The following is a 20,674-nucleotide window of genomic DNA, read 5'->3' as shown; positions in this document are numbered from 1 at the left end:
GAGCTACCTTGCTTTAAAATCTCTTTAACTTGATGTCCCTCTGCTTAAGAATCAGTATTGGAGGTTGGGAATGGGATGGGGGTATCTGACAAGCAGTTTTTGAATCCGTAGTGGTTGTCTTGCCTCAGACATGTAAAGAGGGGAAAGTAGAAAAGGTTCTGGGTTTAATTTAATTAACATACCTTGGTGACCTGAGCCTGGTGATTAAGCATATAACAGTTTCTGATAGAGTGCCTTTATTTTTGGAACCTCTTCTCAAGTTCTCTGTAACTGAGAACAAGGTCATGGCAGGATTAGTCTTTATCCTTTCTTCTTAACAAATCCTGTTATTGTTCTGGGATGCTGGAAGCCAATTTCATCTTAGGCTGTTTTGGGTGTCATGGGCATTGCTTGTAGAATTTAAGTCTGTGTTAATGACTCCAATAAAAAAGAGAAGAAATGCTATTAAAAGACTATTCCCTCCGTTGTCCCCTATTGCAAATGGGATGTTATAATAAAGAAAATGGAGCAGAGGAAGATAGGGAACTTTGCCTGTCTTAGCACTTTTCCCCCATCATAATTCATATGGGTAAGGGAATTTGGCACATTCTTCAGGATCTCCTGGTAAATATATAAACAATAAACAGCCTTAGATGGTATATCCCTTTAAAAGATTTGCTGAAGGCAGGAAAAACAAGAGATGACTTAGTGTGGGAAAAAAAAAAGGAAAGTTTGACCTGGAATGACAGGTACAGGAAAAGGGTCAGGGGACCAACTGAGTAGTCTTTTCTATAAAAAATCCTGTGTAGATAATTGAGAATCTGCTGTCTACATCCAGGGGACAGATAGAATTAAGATTTAATGTGGTTCTGGTTAATGTGTTTGCTACATTATATCATCATTGTCCTAGTATCACCCCAAATCAGCTGACAGCAGTGTCCACTTAGGGAGCTAAGGACAGATTCCGTACAGATTCATTTTGTTTAAGGGGAAAGGAAAAGACTTCAGCAATCAGGAGCTGTCCTTGAAGCAGGGTACTTTTTTGGAGAGTCACATTTGTGACTGCTGAGATTGAGCTCCTTTCCCTTCCAGAGCTGATCTTTATTCTTTTACTTCCTCCCTCCAAAGACTTTTTTTTTGCAGTTTCTGAGTTTAGCTTTTAAAATCACAGGCTCTGTTCTTATAGTATACGTCCCTTCCTATCGTTCCAGTCTTCCTATTCACTACTCTCTGACCCAGTGACCCTGTCTTCTTGCCATTCTTGCACAAGACTCCCAATGACAGACATTTTCCTGGTGGCTATTTCTCAAACCTGGAACATTCTCCTTCTTCACCTCTACCTCCTGGCTTCTCTGGTTTCCTGCCAAGTCTCAGTTAAAACCCCAAGCTTCAGAAGAAGCTTTTCTTTATCCCTTTTAAAGTTGTGCCTTTCCTCCCCAGGCTATTATCTCCGATTATCCTATTTCAATTATTTGCATGTAGTTTCTCCCATTAGATTGTAAGCTTAAGAGCAGGTTTGAGTAGATTGTTTTGGTTTTGGTTTAGCTTTTAGTTTGTTTGTTTTGCATTTCTTTATATCCTCAGAACTTTGCACTGTGCCACTGGGACATTTTTTTTTCTCAATAGTGTTTTATTTTTCCAAATACACGTAAAGATAGTTTTCAACATTCATTTTTGTAAGATTTTGCATTTCAAATTTTTCTCCCTCTCTTCCCCCCCCCCCAAAACAAAAAGCAATCAGATATAGGTTAAATATGTGCAGTCCTTTCAAACATATTTCCATATTTGTAATGTTGTCCAAAAATCAGACTAAAAGGGAAAAAAACAAGAGAAAAATATACAATAAAAAAGTGAAAATATGATGGTTCGATCCATACTCAGTCTCCATAGTTTTCTCCCTGGAGATGGCATTCTCCATCCCAAGTCTATTGGAATTGTTTTAAATCACCACATTATTAAGAAGAGCCAAATCTATTACAGTTGATCATCATATTATCTTGTTAATGTACAATGTTCACTTAGTTCCACTCACTTCATTCAGCATCAGTTCACATAAATCTTTCCAGGCTTTTCTAAAATCAGCCTGCTTATCATTTCTTATGAAATATTTCTTATAGAACATTATATTCATGTACCATAATTTATTCAGGCATTCTCCAACTGATGGTCATCTACTCACATTTTTTAAATGTATTTTGAATATCTATTAGGAAAATTTAATGCAAAGATTTTTTTTTCTCATTGAACCACTTTCCTTCTTATCTTAGATGCAGTTTTAAGTAATTAAAGTTAACGATTTTATCTTTTGTAATTTCCTCTATCTTCTGCTTTGGTGAAGGATATATTTTTTCCCCTTAGCTTGAGAGATTTTTCTCTTCTACTTTTTTGTTTGTCCTGTTTTTTAAATTTACTAGTTTTTGTAATTTATTTTTGTAAAATTTTGATTTCCATTTTTTTCTCTCTCCCCTCTGTCCTCCCTAAGATAGCACTCAATTTAGGTGATACAATGTACTTCCACATTAGTCATGTTGTGAAAAAAAGAATTAGAACAAGAGGGAAAAAAGTGAAAATAATATACTTCAATCTGCATTCAGATTCCATGGTTCTTTCCCTAAATGTGGAGATAGCATTTTCCATTGTGAGTCTTTTAGAATTGTCTAAAGTTATTGTATTGCTGAGAAGAGCAAAATCTATCAAAGCTGACCATCTGTAGTCTTGCTGTTACTGTATACAGTGATCTCCTGTTTCTGCTCACTTTACTCAGCATCAGTTCATGTAAGTCTTTCCATAATTTTCTAAAATCTGCCTGTGCATCATTTCTTATAAAATAATAGTATACCATTGGATTCCTATCTCACAATTTGTTCAGCCCTGCCCCAATTGCTACTCGGACATTTTGAAGACTAAAAGGGAGCCATTTGCTTTCTTACTGCTCTTCATATACCCCTACTCCATTATCCATCTTCATGCCTTTGAGTTGGCTTTTGCTTGTGCTTGGAATGCAGTATGCATCTCCCTTTTTAGAATCACTATTCTCTTATCAAGCCTTTCTTGATTTCTTTTGGCTTTTTTGTGCCTTCTCCTTGAAAATCACCTCGTAGCTATTTTATTATACATGTATATGCACATATGTGCTTCCCCCAGTAGGATGTATGTTCCATAAGGACAGATGCTGTTTCTCTTTTATTTCTGTTTTGCTTAGCATTTTAAAATCACAGATGATTTAAATAAGAATTGCTATTATTATTTTTTCTTCTTTTTTCTCGAAAGCATTTTATTTTTCTAAAATATGTAAAGATAGTTTTCAAATTTATTTTTGTAAGACTTAGCATCCCAAATTTTTCTCTCGCCCTCCCTTACTTTCCTCCTCCCCAAGACAGCAAGCAATCTGATATAGGTTAAATGTGTGCAGCTCTTCTAAGCATTTCCATATTTATCATGTGCAAGAAAAATCAGACCAAAAGAGAAAAAACCATGAGAAATAGGGGGAAAAAAAGATGAAAAGACTGTGCTTCAATCCACTTTCAGTTTACATAGTTCTCTCTCTGGATGCGGGTGGCACTTTCCATCACAAGACCATTGGAACTACTCTGATTCACTGCATTATTGAGAAGAGCCAAGTCCATCACAATTGATCATCATATAATCTTGCTGTTAACTGTGATCAATGTGAACTGTTATTATTAATGTAACCTCCCACTCAGTGTAAGAAATTGATTCCACAGTATTTTGTCAACAGTCATCCATCATCAACTGTAAAGATGCAAATTGTAGTAAGGGCAAAATCTTTAAAATGGAGGCATTTCCAGTTTAGAAATGTTTATCTTATATTGAGTCAAAATCTGCCTCACTATATAATTTCCACCTATTGGTCCCAGTCGCGTACTCTGATGCTGTACAAAGGCAGCCTAATTCATTCTCCGGATAGCAAATCTTTAGATATTTGAAGACAGCTATCATGTTCCACTTAAGCCTTTCTCCAGATTAAACATTTTTAATGACTTCTTTTCTTTTTTTAATGTATTACTTGATAGATGAGCATCAACCTGAGGAAATGTATCAAATCTGGTCTCAGACTCTTACTAGATGTGTGACATTGGGCAATTCTCAATCTCTGGTTGTCCCAGTTTTCTCAACTATAAAAATGGGGATGATAACTTACCTTAAAAGATTGTTATGAATACAAAGTTATTATTAAATAAAATAAAATTTAAATTAAAAAAAAAAGATTGTTATGAGGTAAAAATGCTTAGCACTCTACCTGGTGCATAATAAATGCTATATAAATACTCCCTGCTCCACAGTAGAATTCTTTGTTCCTTCTAAATGCAAGGAATTGTATTCTTGTAAATGCTTAACAACCAATTTCCTGGAATTTGCAGAAGACAAATCTATAAGTTTAATCTTTTTTATTAACCTTTTCTACATCACTTTCCTTTCTTGGCAATAGAGTGCAATCTCTTCAGAAGGTCTAAATTTATCCTCTTTGGGATGGGTTTAACAAATCTGTTTCTATATTACTGCAATATTTCTTTTCTTCTGTGCCATTCTTCTACTTAACACTTATTTTATTCCCATCACCTCTTCAAAATCTTTTTTTCATATTTACTTTCTGACTTATTTATTTCTTCTTATCTAGCAATTCTCCATCTTTTCTATTAAATCAAAAGATTTAATTTCTCTTCTAATAAAGAGATCAGTTTTCAGGGGTAACATATGCAAAGAGTGACAGACTTAGGCAGGAACACAAACAAAACACAGATCCTTTGGACCAGTCACTGTGATGATTCCCTTAGCATCCCTTTCTCCTAGTTTTTAAGTTGAGCTGCAGTGTTTTGAGGGTTTTCCCCTGGAAATTCCCTGGGGAAAAAAAACCATCATAGTAAGTTACCTATTAACTCCCATGAAAGCAATTTGTAGACTCCTCCCCCCATTCCACCCCCCGGTCCTAAATTTACAACTGAAATTTAATTGCCCAGCATTCAGAAAATTCAAGCATTATGTTCTGCTCTCCCCTTATGAAAAAAGACATCAGCTACAGTTTGTAGGTACCAGATAAATAAGACAGGTCAGTGAGTGCATGGCTGAAAGCATACTTTGTTTTTAAAGCACGAGTATTCCCCCCAGTGGTCATTTCAAGAAGTAGTTGTGGTTATTGAAGTCTATTTGATTTTAAGACCAAAACAGTATTAATTTTCTGTGAAGGGTCTGGGAGAGTCCTTCACGTAGTTCTTCCTTTAATTTTGTCATCACCATTTTGAAGGTGTGTCCCATGTTGCTAGTTTTGTTTTAAAAAGTTGAATAAACAAAGGAGATGTTTTAAAGTTAGCAAGGGGAAATAGTGGCTATTGTGAGCCCAAATAATACTGGATTTGGAGTCTGGGTTTTAATCTCAGCTCTGCCAGAGTCAATATACTTAAAACTCTCTGGGCTTTATCTTTCTCATCTATGAAGGAAGAGAACTGTACTGAGTTGTCCTCAACTCTGAAGTCCTGTGATTTTTATGATTAAATTGATACTTCTTTTTAAAAGAAGATATGATATTCAGTGACTAATTTTTTTCTTCATTCTCTTGTTCTCTCTGTCAAAGATTACTATAGTCCTGCAATGATGGGTTTGAAAACAGATCAAGAAGTTCTTGGTGAGCTTGTGAAGATGAAAATCCCATCTGTGGCAAACTTAATGGAGCGACATAATGTCATGTGGACCTTAGTAGTCTCCCGCTGGTTTATTTGTTTATTTATTGATATCCTCCCAGTAGAGGTAAGACTTAAATGCATTTCACTATGACATTTCCTTAGCCCTTTAAAAATCCTCAAGTATATATTTAACTCTTATTACATATAATTATATAAATATATATAATAATTTGTATAATTTACATTATAATGTATATAATAAATAATACAATATATATTGTAGGTATCATATGTAATAATTACATTATAATTAGGTGATCTGTTTTTCCAATTTTGTTTTTCTACAGACGGTGCTCCGAATTTGGGATTGTTTATTTTATGAGGGTTCAAAAGTTATCTTTCGTGTGGCCTTAACATTAATTAAGCAACACCAAGCCTCTATTTTGGAAGCCACTAATTTCCCAGATATATGTGAAAAATTTAAACAGGTCACAAAGGGGCCGTTTGTTACTGAATGTCATACATTCATGCAGGTAAAATATTTTTGTGTTTTTTTTATGCTTAATCTAAAAGAAGAGACTATAGTAGTAGATGTCCTTTGCAAAAAATGTATTAGACCAGAATTAGGCAAACTACAGTTCACAGGCTTAATCCAGTCCCTCTGCCTATTTTTCCTTGGCTTATAAGCTAAGAATGGTTTTTGTATTTTTAAAATTTTGTTGACCCTATGCTATATTTTAAGTTACACCATACTCATATTTTCATCAATGCTTTATTTCTTTAGAGACCACATCTAAATGATAAACTGTATAGATTTTTGCTTCCTTTCCTCATTCTGTTGCTTAGGTAATTTACCATTCATCAGCATATGCTTTAGAGCGGTAGAAAAAATTGGTAAAGTATATGAAGTTTTAGGTATTAGCACATTATAGAAACAAACAACAATTCTGATTAACCCAATGACCAGCCACAATTTTGGAGGACCCATAATGAAATAGGCTGCTCACTTCCTCAAAGAAGAAGATGGATTTAAGGTACAAAATGAGAGAAATATTTTTGATAGGTCCAATACAGGAATTTGTTTTGCTTAATTATGTATATTTGTTATTTTAATTTGAGGAATTAGTTAATCATTTGGGTTTTTTTTCCTTTTTTTTTAAATTGGTGAGAGAAGTGAGTGTGAAGCGAACTGTCTCAAGCTTCAGGATTTTCCTGCACTGCTATTTTCAGAGCTAGTTCTGGGGATTTGGAAGTTTGGGGTGCTTCCAAGGTGGTGTGATCTGGGGAGAAGTGTGATCATCTGCTCTGCACTGTTTCTTACTGAGGAAGAGTCCCTGATATCTTGGAATTGCAATTAATTTGTTAGTCCTTGATTCCTGGTCACCAAAAATGATATTGCTCCTCAGGGTTTCCACTTCCTCACCTGAAAGTGCTTCTCTCTTCCCTTGAACTATGATCTAAAAGTTGTTGTAGGCAACGGAATTGCCAAACATCCTATCTGGTCACACATCCAGTACTAGCACAAGAATGCCTGGAACCTCTTTCTTTCCATTTGCCAGGAACCTTTACTGTCTCTGGCTTGAGAGCTTCTTAAACTATTGATGCTCCTTTCCCCCACCTTCTAGTTCCACCATTGCTGTGCCCCCCACTCTCCAGACTGATCTTCACCCCCATATCATAGATCTCTCTTTCCAACTTGCTAAGTTGTGTTGAACTGGAGGAATATCTCACTCCGATCTTTTCTTGGTCCTGCCAACTCCAGAATTCAATTTGAGGAGTCATTTTAAAGTTATTTGGAAGAGAATATTGAGAGAGCTCAATGGAGCCATATTGCCATATTACTTTCTCCCTCTGGAAGTCCTCTAGGGTAAATTTGAACAATTTCTTCATACCTACTTTATGGGAAAATATGAGTTCTAACTTTATATAGGGGATGAAGCAGTGATAGAAGGGATGCTGCAAAGAAAAAACTAAAATGAAGACTTATTATGTTGAATCTCTCAAAAATCTTGGGGAGGGCAGGAGAGAAGGTAGTTAAAAACTGTTGACTAGATTTCAGTGGATTTAATTTTTTCCTGCTTCTTATGGAAAATTGAGAGTTCACAGTATTGCTAAGTATGTCATTATAGATCCAGTACAATCAGTTAAGAAACTAAAACAAAACTATCAAGAATAGGAGAGGAGGATGGGAGAAATGGAGCAGCTGGGATGCTGACTGGAAACTCTACCTTGGGTCCTGGCGTCATGGAAATCTTCCTGGCCTGATTCTTTGGAGTAATCCAACCCTATTCAGGACACTTTTGTCCAAGAGAAGATTGGGTTCCTTGTTGGAGAAAAAAAAATCTTAGTTGCTTTTTAAAGATGTGTTTAAAAGAGATAATACTGTGATATTTCAAGGATGCAGGATTTCATGGGTGTTGGTACTCCCACATAAATGCAGCCTGCAATATCCTTCCTCCCTTAGAAGGCAATCTTAGAGAAATACTGTACTCATTTAAATCCCAATGCAAAGGAGATGAACAAAGTAGAATACAGATAGTACTCTTATAGCATGAGGAGACATGAGAGGTTATTAAGTAAGATGCAAACCATAATACACTGTCAGATGCAGGGTCTATTAAAGGACTATTTAGAGTAAGTTAGCACAGGTTCCAAGTTCTCTAAGGAGCTTATGTAAGTGTTCTCAGGTTAAATTTGGCTTCCAGATGGACAATCACAATTTTTTGTGGCTTCATAAAGGAGAAAGTTAAGATGACAATGCACCAGTTTGGATTGGGAGACAAAGAAATTGTGAAGCTCCTTGGAAGTTTCAGTTCCTGCTGCTTCTTCCTCAGCAGAGTGACAATGCAGTCCTAGAAGTGAAAGCTAATGCCACCAGTGTTTTTAGTTGTCTTAGGAGTTGGCTTTCATCCCATTAGGCCTGTTTTTTTTGGCAGGAAGAACTTAATAGAAGGGAGGGACTCTGGACTTCTCTGGTAGCCCTTGCATTCAGCCTTACCAGTGGCTTTAAGACTATCCCCCTAATATTTGTCTTTAATTCTTTAATTAATTTAATTAATGCAGTACTCATTAAGAATTTTTATTGGGTTTCTCAGAAGAATACTATACATGTGTGTGTTTAAGAAAAGAGGAAAAGATGGAGTTAGTTAATGATGTATAATATATATCAATTGGTGAAGCTGCAAATTAATCCAACTATTTTGAAAAGAAATAGGGAATTATTATAAGAAAGTTTCTAAAATGTTCTTACCCTTTGACTAAGAGATCCTATTGCTAACTTTTCCAAGGAGGTTAAAGATAAGACAAAAGTTCCTATATACACAAAAATGCTTATTGTAGCTTTTTTGTTAGTAGTAAACAACTAGAAATAAATTAGATTCATATCTATTGAGAAATGACAGTATAGTTTATGATATGTAGTGTGGCATTGCTATGCTCTAAGAAATAATGAATATGAAAAATACAGAGAAACATAGGTAGACTTCATATGAACTGAAGTAAAGTGAAATAAGCAAAAGAATCTACAAATACTTCTCCCACTAAATAAATAAGGTACTACAAAGTAGTACATACTTTGTATGTACTACATACTTTAAGTAGTATGTACTATGTAGTATGTATCCCCCTAATATTTGTCTTTAATTCTTTAATTAATTTAATTAATGCAGTACTCATTAAGAATTTTTATTGGGTTTCTCAGAAGAATACTATACATGTGTGTGTTTAAGAAAAGAGGAAAAGATGGAGTTAGTTAATGATGTATAATATATATCAATTGGTGAAGCTGCAAATTAATCCAACTATTTTGAAAAGAAATAGGGAATTATTATAAGAAAGTTTTCTTACATACAAGGTACTACATACTACAAGGGTACATAATTTTGTTAACATAAGTATTTTTAAAATGAACCCAGTTCACTATCCCACTGTAAGTTAGTAGATGACTCGAATTTAAGTAAGTTAATTTTTAAGCAACAGACATAATCAATCCATCTATAGATCCATGCTCAAAGTTTTTGCAGCTTGGTTAGGACCTGCTAGAACTTGTGCTATGATGATATAGCCTTTGGGAACCAGGGAGAAATTAGGGAGGAAATTTGTGCAAGAAACAGAGTACAGACATAAAAAGTAAAGAAAAATGTCTAAATTATTGAAATATTAGTTCATTTTAAGAACATATTTCTAATTTCAGTTTGCCAGCAGTTATTGGTTAAATTTTAAATCATATATAGTGTAGATATGGTAAGTACACCTTTTATAAGTACCAGATTCCCTATTCTCACTTCTCTTTCGGAATGCTTTCAATAAAAAGGGAGGGGGGTCTTCTGTGTTAAAGGAAACCAGAACATAATTGATTGCTTCTTTAGAACTCCAAGATTCATTTGAAGATGCAAAGAGGTGGTACATGGTCCGACTTATAGAAGAGGCAAGTGGGATAGATTCATCATGAGTGAGTCATTGTATCCAGAATGGAAGGAGGGAGTTCCCTTGGCTACCTAAAAAAGCCATGTATGTGCAGAGTGGGCTGTAGGGCCTGAAGGCTTAAAAAAAAAAAAAGAAAAATTTAAAAACTAGGGGGATAAAAGAGATGCCATACTTTGAGATTCATTCCATAGATCAAATAATAAAGACTTTGTTGCTTAAAGAGAAAAGAACTGAACTGAGGATAGCAGTAGAACTGAGTAACGGCAATAACAATAAGACTCCTGTGATCTAAGAATTACATGGGGGCAGTGACTAGAACTGCTGGCAAAATATCCTCATGGGGGCTTGGAGGGGGAGTAGATGAAAGGGCTATGGAAAAGAGCAGGCCATGTAGGAGCAAAACTCAGTCTTGTGAATTTGGGACCCTTACCAATGACAGAACTGTACATCATAGAAATTGTCTAAGTTTCTGGAAAGATAATGGCACATAGAATAAGGACTCCAACTCACTCTGTCTGTGGACTTGGGTAAAAGTCTTTTCTATATCCTTCACCCTGCATTTGGAAGCTTTGTTAACCTGAGGGCTTGTAAGGAAAGTTGGAGGCTATTCTTGGTAGATTGCCAGAGATACTGAAGTTTTATAGGTTTTATTGTTGTCAGGACAACAAGTCAGAGAATTAAGTATCCAAAATGTATTTAGGTCCTTTGTGTTAGTGGGAAGCCTCTGCCAGTAGTGTTACTTAGACTTATAATTTGTATGGAGATAACTCCAAAGATTCATGCAATATTCTTTTATCCATAAGTTATAATTAGATGCACTATAATTATCAGAAAAGGCACCAATACTTTCTATTATTCCTGTGGGAATTATGTTAAGAGTACTGGAACTCAGAATGAGCTGAGGTTAGTAAGGAATTTTGACCAAAAAAGATGTTTTTGTTGTTTTAAACTCTACTGGGGAATAAGAGGAGAATCAAAAAAGAGTTGAAACTGCTTCCCAGTATGAGTAAAGACTACAATGCTAGTCAGTCTATAAGAATTTAAGGGTCTTTTATGGATACTGTGCTAGGTATATAAAGAAAAGCAAAACAGCCTCCACTCTTACGCTCACTCTCATGTAGAAAATAACATACAAACAACTACATACAAGCAAAATATACATGGGATAGGAAGCAGCACAATTGAGCTCACCTCCATAAAATTCCTCCAAACAGATCTGGAAAATATACCAGACTTAATCCTGTTAAGAAAATCCAGAAAAAGTCACAGTGAGTCATTTGCCCAGCATAAGCAGACAGAGAATAATGGGGAATGTGAATAATGGGGATAAGAGAGAGAAGGACTGTTTTGGATCACTTCATGTCCAAGGAGTGTCTGTGCACCAGAGCAAGAAGTCCCAGACCCACAATGGAATACTATGAGAGGCACAAATGCAAACACCAAAGATTTGCTACTCGTTCTCAATCAGAGCTCTAAAGTGCATTGAGAAGGGAACCTGTGCACAGGGTTAGCATTCCCCTATAGGGAGATCCTGAGTAATATGCCTATAAAATAGAAAGTTCAGAAGCAAGCAGCAGCTATGTGCCCCAGACCCTAAGAGTAGAACAGGGTCTCAATTCTAGCAGCTAGCCTACTCTGCAAAAGAAGGAATTTTAGACCAAAGAGAAATGTATAATTCTATCACTCGGAACCAACAGAGCTTTCTAGCTGACTGATAGAAGCTGAGTTCAGCACCAGTCTTTTGTTGCTCAGACTGAAAACCAGGTCAAGAACTTGCAGAGCTTAGAGCAGGAGAGAAGCAATTAATCTTTGCTCTCAGTTAGACCACTTTGAAGCACTGAAAACTTGCAGGTCTCCAGCCTTTGCAGAAATTCTGGAATAACACAGTACTCAATATACTAAGAAAGCATCCAATCTTTCCTCCAAAAATGCAGCCCTAACATCAAGTCCAAAGTGAGAAAGTTGGCTGGCAGAATGAAAAAATTAAAAAAAGAATTCTACCATAAATAGCTATTATAATGATAGGGCAATTCAAAATATAAACCAGAAGAAAATAATTCCAAGATATCTGCAAGCAAAGCCTCAGAGAAAAACATACCTTGAATACAAAGTCAAGAAATTGAAAAAATAAAAAGAAATGTAAGGTATCTCATAGCAAAAACTAATTTGAAAAACAGAAAAAGGAGAAAAAAATTAAAAATCATTAGTCCATCTGAAAATCATGACTAAAAGCAAAGCTCAAACATCATATTTCAAGAAATCTTAAAAGAAAACTGCAACTCTCTCTTAGAACAAGAGGGCAAAATAAAAATAGACTGGTTACCTCCCGAAAGACTCCCCAAATGAAAACTCTCAAGGATATCATAGCCATAGTTTCTAAGTTTAAAAAAAATTATTGCAAGCAGCCAGGGGAAAAAAGAATTCAAATACTGAGGACCTACAGTAGGATCACACATGATTTGGCAGTTGTTAGTATAAAGAAGCAAAGAACTTGGAATACAATATTCCAGAATGGAAAGGATATAGACTTACAGCCAAGAATAACTTAGTTGTCAAAACTGAGTATAATGTTGGAAGGGGAAAACATGGATCTTTAATGAGATAGAAGATTTCCAAGCATTCCTGATGAAAAGACCAAAGCTACATAGAGACTTTAAATTTTGTCAACCAGACTGGAACTGGTGAAAGCCAAACAAAGCAGGCTAGAGTCAGGAGGGCCAGGAATCAAAGAGAAGTTTAATTACAATGAGAAAACAGGTTTGAAAATCAAAGTTCACCAGGGAAGGAAGATTATGATTTATAGTAGGGATAGAGCTTTTATGCACGAAAACCACAAAAGGCGGGACCCAACACAGGTATTTGTAGGTCTTGAGGAAACAGTTCCCATGACAGGCCCATGCATGCAGACATTTTGGGGACAATAGAGGTGTTCTTGGGTGTTGTGGGAACAATCTCTAAGTTGATTGTCTCAAGTGGCAGGAACAGGAGTGCAACATCTTGGTTTGATTCACTTAGTGGTTATAAGCATGGGAATTGTTAAAATGTCAGGAAGTATTATTGATAATTTTTTGCTGCAGTATATTACTGGCTCCTGGCTCTCAGGTTCCTAGGAAATAGGAAAGTCTAGCAAATCTAAGTGGTTATCAATTAATGTGAAAATCATAAATCTTCAGAGAACAACTGTTGCTGGTCAGAATAATGCATGTTACCAGAGAGTAAGGGCAAAAGATTGTTTTTGTGCCAAACTCAGGACAGAGCCTGCTTGCTGGGCCTTGGCTATGGAAAAACAGGGTTCCTCCTAATCTTGACAAGTTCAAACACAGGAATTAAGGGAATCATGAAAAGGTAAACATGAATAAAGGACCAAACAAGCACAAACTGGTTTTGAACCTAGTAAACTTTGTCATCGGAGTCACAGAGGAAATCTAATGAGGCAAGATCTGAGAGTGGTTCTGTATTGTCTTGATGATCTTAAGTAAAGAATGGAAAGGCAGGGAAAGAGGAAATACTGGTCATGGGAAGAGGGAGTGGAAGGGAAAAGAAGGTTAGGAAAAATTTTCTTACATAATTAGGATGCTTTAGTAGATATCTATACAAACAATGAAGAGGTGAGAGGAGCAACTGACACTCTCATTTAAACGTGTAAAAGGAAGAAAACATGCATATCCAGTTGGATATAGAAATAGATTTCATTCATTAGGGAAAACAGAGAAAGGGGAAGAGGAATTAGAAAAAGAGTGAGTTAAAGGAGGGATTAGTCCTAAGCAAAACAAACTTTAAGGATATACAAAAATATTTATAGTTCTTTTTTGAAATGTTAAGGAATAGGAATCTAAGGGACTACAATAGCAAGTTACGGCATATGAATGTGATAGAATATTGTTGTGTGCTGTAAGAAATGATGAATGAAAGAGAAATGAAATGGCTTCAGAAAATCCTAGGAAAAATTGTATGAACTGATATAGAGTGAAAGGAAAACAACTTATGCGGTGACAATTAATTTTGTCAAAGCAAACAATTTGGGGAGACATAAAAAATTCTTACCACCATCTATCACCATTTAATGATATATATTATCTACTTCTTGATAGAGAGGTGAAAGATTGCAAAATAATGTAACAATTATTTTTTGAACTTGGACAACATGGAAATTCTTGATGGCCTTTATATGTTTGTACTGTGTATACTCTTTGATCCATCAATGTCTGTACTGGATTTGTATCCCAAAGAGATCATAAAAAGGGAAAAGAATCTACATGTGAAATATGTTTGTGACAGCCCTTTTTGTAGTGGAAAGGAATTGGAAACTGAGTGGATGCCCATCAGTTGGGGAATAGCTGAATAAATTATGTATATGAATGTAATGAAATATTATTGTTCCATAAGAAATAATCAACAAGTTTATTTCAGGAAGGCCTAGAGAGACTTACATGAAGTGAAGTAATCAAGAGAACATTGTATACAGCAACAAGATTATGTCATAATCAAATGTGATGTAAATATTTGTATGTATATATTTTCAACAATGAGGTGATTCAGGGCAATGTCTTGTGATGGAGAGAGCCATCTGCATTCAGAAATTGAGTGGATCACAATATAGTAATTTCACTTTTTTTGTAGTAGTTTGCTTGCTTGTGTTTTTCTTTCTTTTTTTCCCCCTTTGATCTAATTTTTCTTGGATAGCATGATAAATATGGAAATATATTTAGAAGAATTGTATATATTTATCCTATATTGCATTACTTGTTCTCCTCTATTGGATTACAACTCTACTAGGGGAGGGGAAAAGTGGGGAGAAAGGGAGAAAAATTTGGAACACAACGTTTTGCAAGAGTAAATGTTGAAAACTATCTTTGCATGACTACATGTTTGTAAAGAGTCTTATTTTTCTTTTGTGAGAAGAATGTGGATTTTTTCTGATTGAAACAAATAAGATGTAATTTAAAAAAATATACATAAGAATTAGATTGAGAAGAGTTCCAGAGAGAAGATTAAGAAGGACTAAGAAAGACTTCTTACAGAAGATAAAACTTTAGCTGTGAAGAAGGAAGCCAAGAAACAGAAGAGAATTTTAGATATGGTGGACATCTGTGAAAATGCCTAGAATTGAATGTTGTGTTTGAGGAATACTAAATGGGACAGTATCAACAGATCCCAAATTATGTAGAGAGGAAGGGACCAGATTTTGAAGGAATTTAAAAGCCTAACACAGGATTTTATATTTGATCCTGGGAGGTAATAGAAAGTTACTTGACTTTATAGAATGGGGATAACACAGTAAGTCTTGCACTTTAGAAAAATCAATTTGGCAGCTGACTAGAGTAGGGAGAGATTTGACTGAAGGTAATCCACCAGAAAGCTATTTCGGTTGTTCAGGCATGAGATGATATGAGTAATGGCAGTGACAGAAGAGAAATGGACATATATAAGAGATGTTATAAAGATAGAATTGATATGACATGAAAACTTACTGGATCCAGGGAATGAAAGAATGAAGAGTAAAGGATAAATCCTAAGTTATGAGCCTAGGTTGACTGGTGGGGAGGATATAGTGACATTTTTTGACAAGAATAGGGATGTTAGGAAGAGATGAGGGGTTTGGGGAAAAGAAAATAAGTTCAGTTTTGGACATGTTTTGTTTAAGCTATCTGGGATATCTATTTCAAACTGTCCAGTAAATAGTTGGAGATTCAAGACTGGTGATCAGGAAAACTAGAGGTATCTGTCTAAACCTGATCATTTTCCACAGGAGCAGATGAGATCACTAGAAAACCATAGTATTGAGAAATTACAAAGAAAAGCTCAGTAAGATAACTGTATAAATGTGTATACATATATTAGATTTAACATATATTTTAACATATTTAACACTTAAATTTAATAAATTAACATATTGGATTACCTGCCAGCTAGGAGAGGGGGTAGGAGGAAGGAGGGGAAAATTTGGAACACAAGGTTTTGCAAGGATCAATGCTGAAAAATTACCCATGCATATGTTTTGAAAATAAAAAGCTTTAATTAAAAAAAAAAAGAAAGAAAGAAAGAAAGTCTCAGGACAGAACCTTTGTGGGGCACTCATGGTTAGTGAATATGATCTTGATGATCTAGCAAAGGACACTGAGAAGGAAGGATTCAACAGGTAATAGGAGAACCAGGAGACAAAAGTATCACAAAAACCCAAAGGGAAAATACAGTACCTAGAAGATCCGCAATAAACGCTGTCAAGAAGAAAGCCAAAAAAGAATGCAGATGGGGGGGGGGGGGAGTGGGGAAAGAGGGGGTAGAAGGCAATTAGATTTTGCAATTAAGAGATCATTGGTGACTTTAGAGAGAGCAGTTTGAAGAGATAGAGAGAAGAAAGTATTGCTCAATCTTTATTTGTTTTCTTGGCTAATGATAATGATTCTTAGACTGTTAAGTTCAAATCATTTGATCCACTTAGATTGTAATGAGAGACAGATCAGGAATGCAGGAAGAAGGAGATGGTAGTGTCTATTATACTTGGTCCCTGAGTGATAATTACTATCGTCAGTCCTGGAAATCATATTTTAAGATGGATATCAGTGAGCCAAAGAACATCAAGAGTAAGGTCATCCAAAATGATGAAAGGCCTCGAGTTCATTTTATTCAAGGGTCATTTGGAGAAATTAGTAATATTTAGCCTGAAGAAGTGAAAATGGAATAGGGAGGAGTCAGGACATAACAGCTACCTTTAAGTATTTGAAGGACTATTACATGAAAGAGGGTTTAAAAAAAACCTTCTTTTCTTGCTTGTCCCCATGGGACAGAATTAAAAATACTGGATAAAAGTTGCAAAGAGGCAAATTTAAGATTAAAAAAAAAGTTTCCTGGCATAGTTTTCTAGCCATCCAGAAGTGGAGTGAAGTAGAAAGTTTAGGGAAGTGATTTCCCCCTCTTTGGAAGTCTGGCTTAGATTGGATGATAATTTGTCAGATGTAAGTAGGAGGTTCCTTCCAAATCTGATATTCTGTTATTTTGTCTCTATTACTTAGCAGAATGTCTGGCACTAGTAAACATGTAATATCTATCAATCAATTTGTCTTCTACCTATCATCTATTTCCATTTCTCTCCCTCCTCTCTTCTTCCTTGTTCCCCTCTCCTCCCTCCTCCCTCCCTCTTCTACTTTCTTTTTTTCCTTTCCCACTCCTTTTTCTCAATATCATCTTCCCACATTGATACTTTTTTTTTTTCCTTTTGAGTTGTTTATACAACTGTTTTTCATTATTCTGGGGTTTTATTTTGCTCTTGCTATCCAAAGTTTGTAATTTGGAAAATTGGTTCCTTGTTCTGAAGAGGTTTGGTGGGGGAAAAAAAGGTCCTCCTCTGTATTTTCACAGATTGGGATTTGAGTCTTTCAGAGAGTATGTCGATTTGTTCAGCTCTCCTCTTTCAATTTCATCATTAATACAATTTTAACTTTTTCTCCCCTTTTTAAAAAAAGAAATGTCAACTGTCTACTTTTCATTTTATTTTGAGAATTCTTTCGGGAGATGATAGTGGATCAGTTCTATTTTCATTGTCCTCTGGCTCTAATAAATGAGTTTTCCTTTATGAGATAGCTGGGTTGTATAATAGATCAAGTACTGGAATGGGGGATCAGGAAGAAGACCTGAGTTTGAATCGCATCTTAAATATTCATTAGCTGAGTGATTTTGGACAAAACAATGAATTAAGTTTAAGTTTCGTCATATATAAAATAGGAATAGTAACCCGTACTTTCTAAATTACTTTTAAAGTACTATATAAATTTAATAAATATATATAGTTTAAATACAAAATATATACATAAAATGTTTTGTATAAATATATTTCATTCATAAATATATTTAATTATAAATAATAAACATTTTATATAAATAAATCTATAAAATATATGTGAATAGCATTATAGTGATGAAGTTAATGAAGATTGTAATTTCTTAAAATATGGAATCCCAGGTTTTTGGTCATGATTTTCAGGTATTTAGTCTTAGATTATTAAATAGGTCTGGTTTTGATAGTTTTTTGATAGTATATCATTTACATATTTTTTCTATTTTTTTTATTCTTTTAGAGTTTTGTTTTGGTCATGATTTTCAGGTATTTAATCTTAGATTATTAAATAGGTCTGGTTTTGATAGTTTTTTGATAGTATATCATTTATATATTTTTTCTATTTTTTTTATTCTTTTAGAGTTTTGTTTTCTCATAAAATTACTACATTTTGTTTGGGTCATTCTAATCTTTAGGGAGACCAGTTCTTGACCTTCTGTTTTAACCTATTAATTCTACTTGCCATTCTTTCTTCCTTAATTGTAATTTCATTTAACATTACATTGTGTATCTCTAACTTCATTTCTACATTATTCCCTGTGGCCAGAACATTCTTTTCTCTGAGGCTTTCCTTTGATTTGTTTGAGGTTACTCTCTTCCCTTTATCTTAATTTCTTGGGCTTCTCTTTCAATCTATAGTATTTCTTTATTGTTGAGTCATTTTCTTTTGTTCACTCATATTTTCTGCCACTTTTTGGATTGGGACCTTGAACTTAACTTCTGCATTCCCTAGTTCTGATAGCTGATTACTGACCTTATCTTACTAGAAACCAGGCCTCCATATCATTTTCTGGCCATCTTCCCTCCATGCTACATATCCCTTCTCTTTTTCCAATTTACCTTTATGTCCTGTCCTCTCCCATTGAAATGAGAGAACAAGGTTTGCTTTGCTTCTGTCTGTAGTCCCAGCACCTAGCAGAGTGCCACTAGCACATACTAAGTGCTTAATAAATGCTTTTTAAAATTTTTTCTCTACTCTTTGATGGTATGGACAAGCCCCTTTTGATGGCAAGTCCTAGATGTAGTAACTAAGAATGGGACCAGTCTTCTGCAAGAATTTCTGGGCCCCTTCTCTCTCCTCTTTGCCTTGTTCTGAACCCAGAAGTGGTTCCATCTTTTGCTGTGACCCTGAGAGGTCCCAGTAAGATGGTACCGATTGTTCTGGGAGCAAGCTTTCTGCAAGACCCCAGGTATTTGCTTTTTAGTTGTTATTCTGATATTTCCTTTTGCTGTGGCTATAGAGGGTGAAGGTCTCCTGGGCCTGGCCCTGGTCTCTGTCTGCTATTGTGAATCTGAGCTGCATGTGCACTCTGGCAGTCTTTTTGTATGGTTTTAGACAGGATAAAACTTTGAGCTATTTCTCTTTTGTTGTTTTTGTTATTCCTTTCAATGTATTTTTTAAACTTTATACCTGGATGGAGAAGTGTTTATGGCAGATCTAAGTTCCTTTAGTTCCTAACTTATCATCTTCCCACAATTTCATACCAAGTCATTGTGTTAAAGTTTCATAACTAAAGTGTTTTGAGTAAAGAGGGTACTTTCTATAAGATTTAATTGTATATACTTTTGATACTATTAATTCAAAAAAAGATTTAACGTTCATTAATTTCTCCAATAAATATTTATTAAATGACTATTATATGCTATGTCCAGGGGATAAAAAGTTTTGTTTTTTAAATGGAATGATCTCTGCCTTGCTTTCCATTCAAACTAACTTTCTATTTGGGAGAGGGAATTCCATATGTTAGTGAATGGAGGCAAGGGAGAAATATAGGATGAGGGAAATGCTCTAGGAAAACAAAAAGTTCTTTTATCTTATTAAATGAGTTATATGTTCTCATGCCCCCATTTCATTCCCTTTAGCTGTTAATAGGAATTTAGAACTTGTTTATAGGAACCACTTGTTACTATTATTTAGTGAATAGGTTTAAGGATAGGGATGTTAATGAATCTATGATCTCGCCACATGGATACTTCATCAGTACAAACTGTTATGTCAACCCACCCAAGCCTACTCATCTTCTTTGAATCTTCTGTTTCCAAAAAAATATTCCACCCAATAATGTGGGTAGGTTAAGAACCTGCAAACCATTTCCTAACAATTTTTTTTTCCATTTCAGAAAATATTTACAGAACCTGGAAGTTTGTCCAATGCCACCATCACCAAACTTCGAAAGAACTGCAGAGAAAAGCTACTTGCTCAGGGATAAACCAACTGTGTCTTTAACTCCACATTCCTCCTACATTTGCACTGGCTGAGAGAACTGTCTCCTCCACAGTGGACATGACCAAGTTTTCACTACTTTTCTCATATGTGGGTATAAATATTCATATTCTCACTAAACATTGACAATTTTTAAAAAATGATTCAAAATTATGTCATTCTGTTTTCCACAGAATGTGAGCTACATGTTGATTTCTGAAGAGAAATATTTTTGTTTGGGCATTAATAATTATAATATAAAATTAAATGATCTGTACACATTACATAAATATTTGTACCTAAATAAAGTATGGCAACCCAAGTTTCTTTGTGACTAAACACAACTAGCAATTTTCAAAAGATTTGGATCAATGAGCAAAAAACTAGACCTATTCTATCCTATGGTGAAATTCAAACGTTTTCTACAATCTACAAATAATTTTGTCTGCCTTTTGCTTCCATCTTTGTTTAGTCTGTTTGTGGTGAGGCACCTTTTAATCTCTAAATTGCCCAGAAAGCTAGTGTTGCACAATGTTTCCTCTCATCCTTAGTAACAGTGGGAGAGACAACTATGGTGATGATAGGATGAACTGC

The 20,674-nt window shown here is 35.1% G+C and overlaps 1 protein-coding gene across 2 annotated transcripts in view; it reads left to right on the top strand.

The window, feature by feature from the left end:
- The window catches only part of GRTP1 (growth hormone regulated TBC protein 1), a 68,372-nt gene extending 47,970 nt beyond the window's left edge, over positions 1-20,402 (top strand). For both annotated transcript variants that reach the window (XM_051984237.1, XM_051984238.1), the window contains 3 exons: positions 5,570-5,742; positions 5,966-6,151; positions 19,998-20,402. In XM_051984237.1, the coding sequence (XP_051840197.1) occupies positions 5,570-5,742; positions 5,966-6,151; positions 19,998-20,087 (449 nt within the window). In that variant the 3' untranslated portion in view covers positions 20,088-20,402. The remainder of the gene's footprint in view (positions 1-5,569; positions 5,743-5,965; positions 6,152-19,997) is intronic.
- The last annotated feature ends 272 nt before the right edge of the window (positions 20,403-20,674 follow it).

This window comes from Antechinus flavipes, chromosome 3 (assembly GCF_016432865.1).
Source record: "Antechinus flavipes isolate AdamAnt ecotype Samford, QLD, Australia chromosome 3, AdamAnt_v2, whole genome shotgun sequence".
Lineage (NCBI taxonomy): Eukaryota > Metazoa > Chordata > Mammalia > Dasyuromorphia > Dasyuridae > Antechinus > Antechinus flavipes.
Note: the sequence above shows the minus strand (reverse complement) of the source record. Positions and strands in the feature narration are given on the sequence as shown.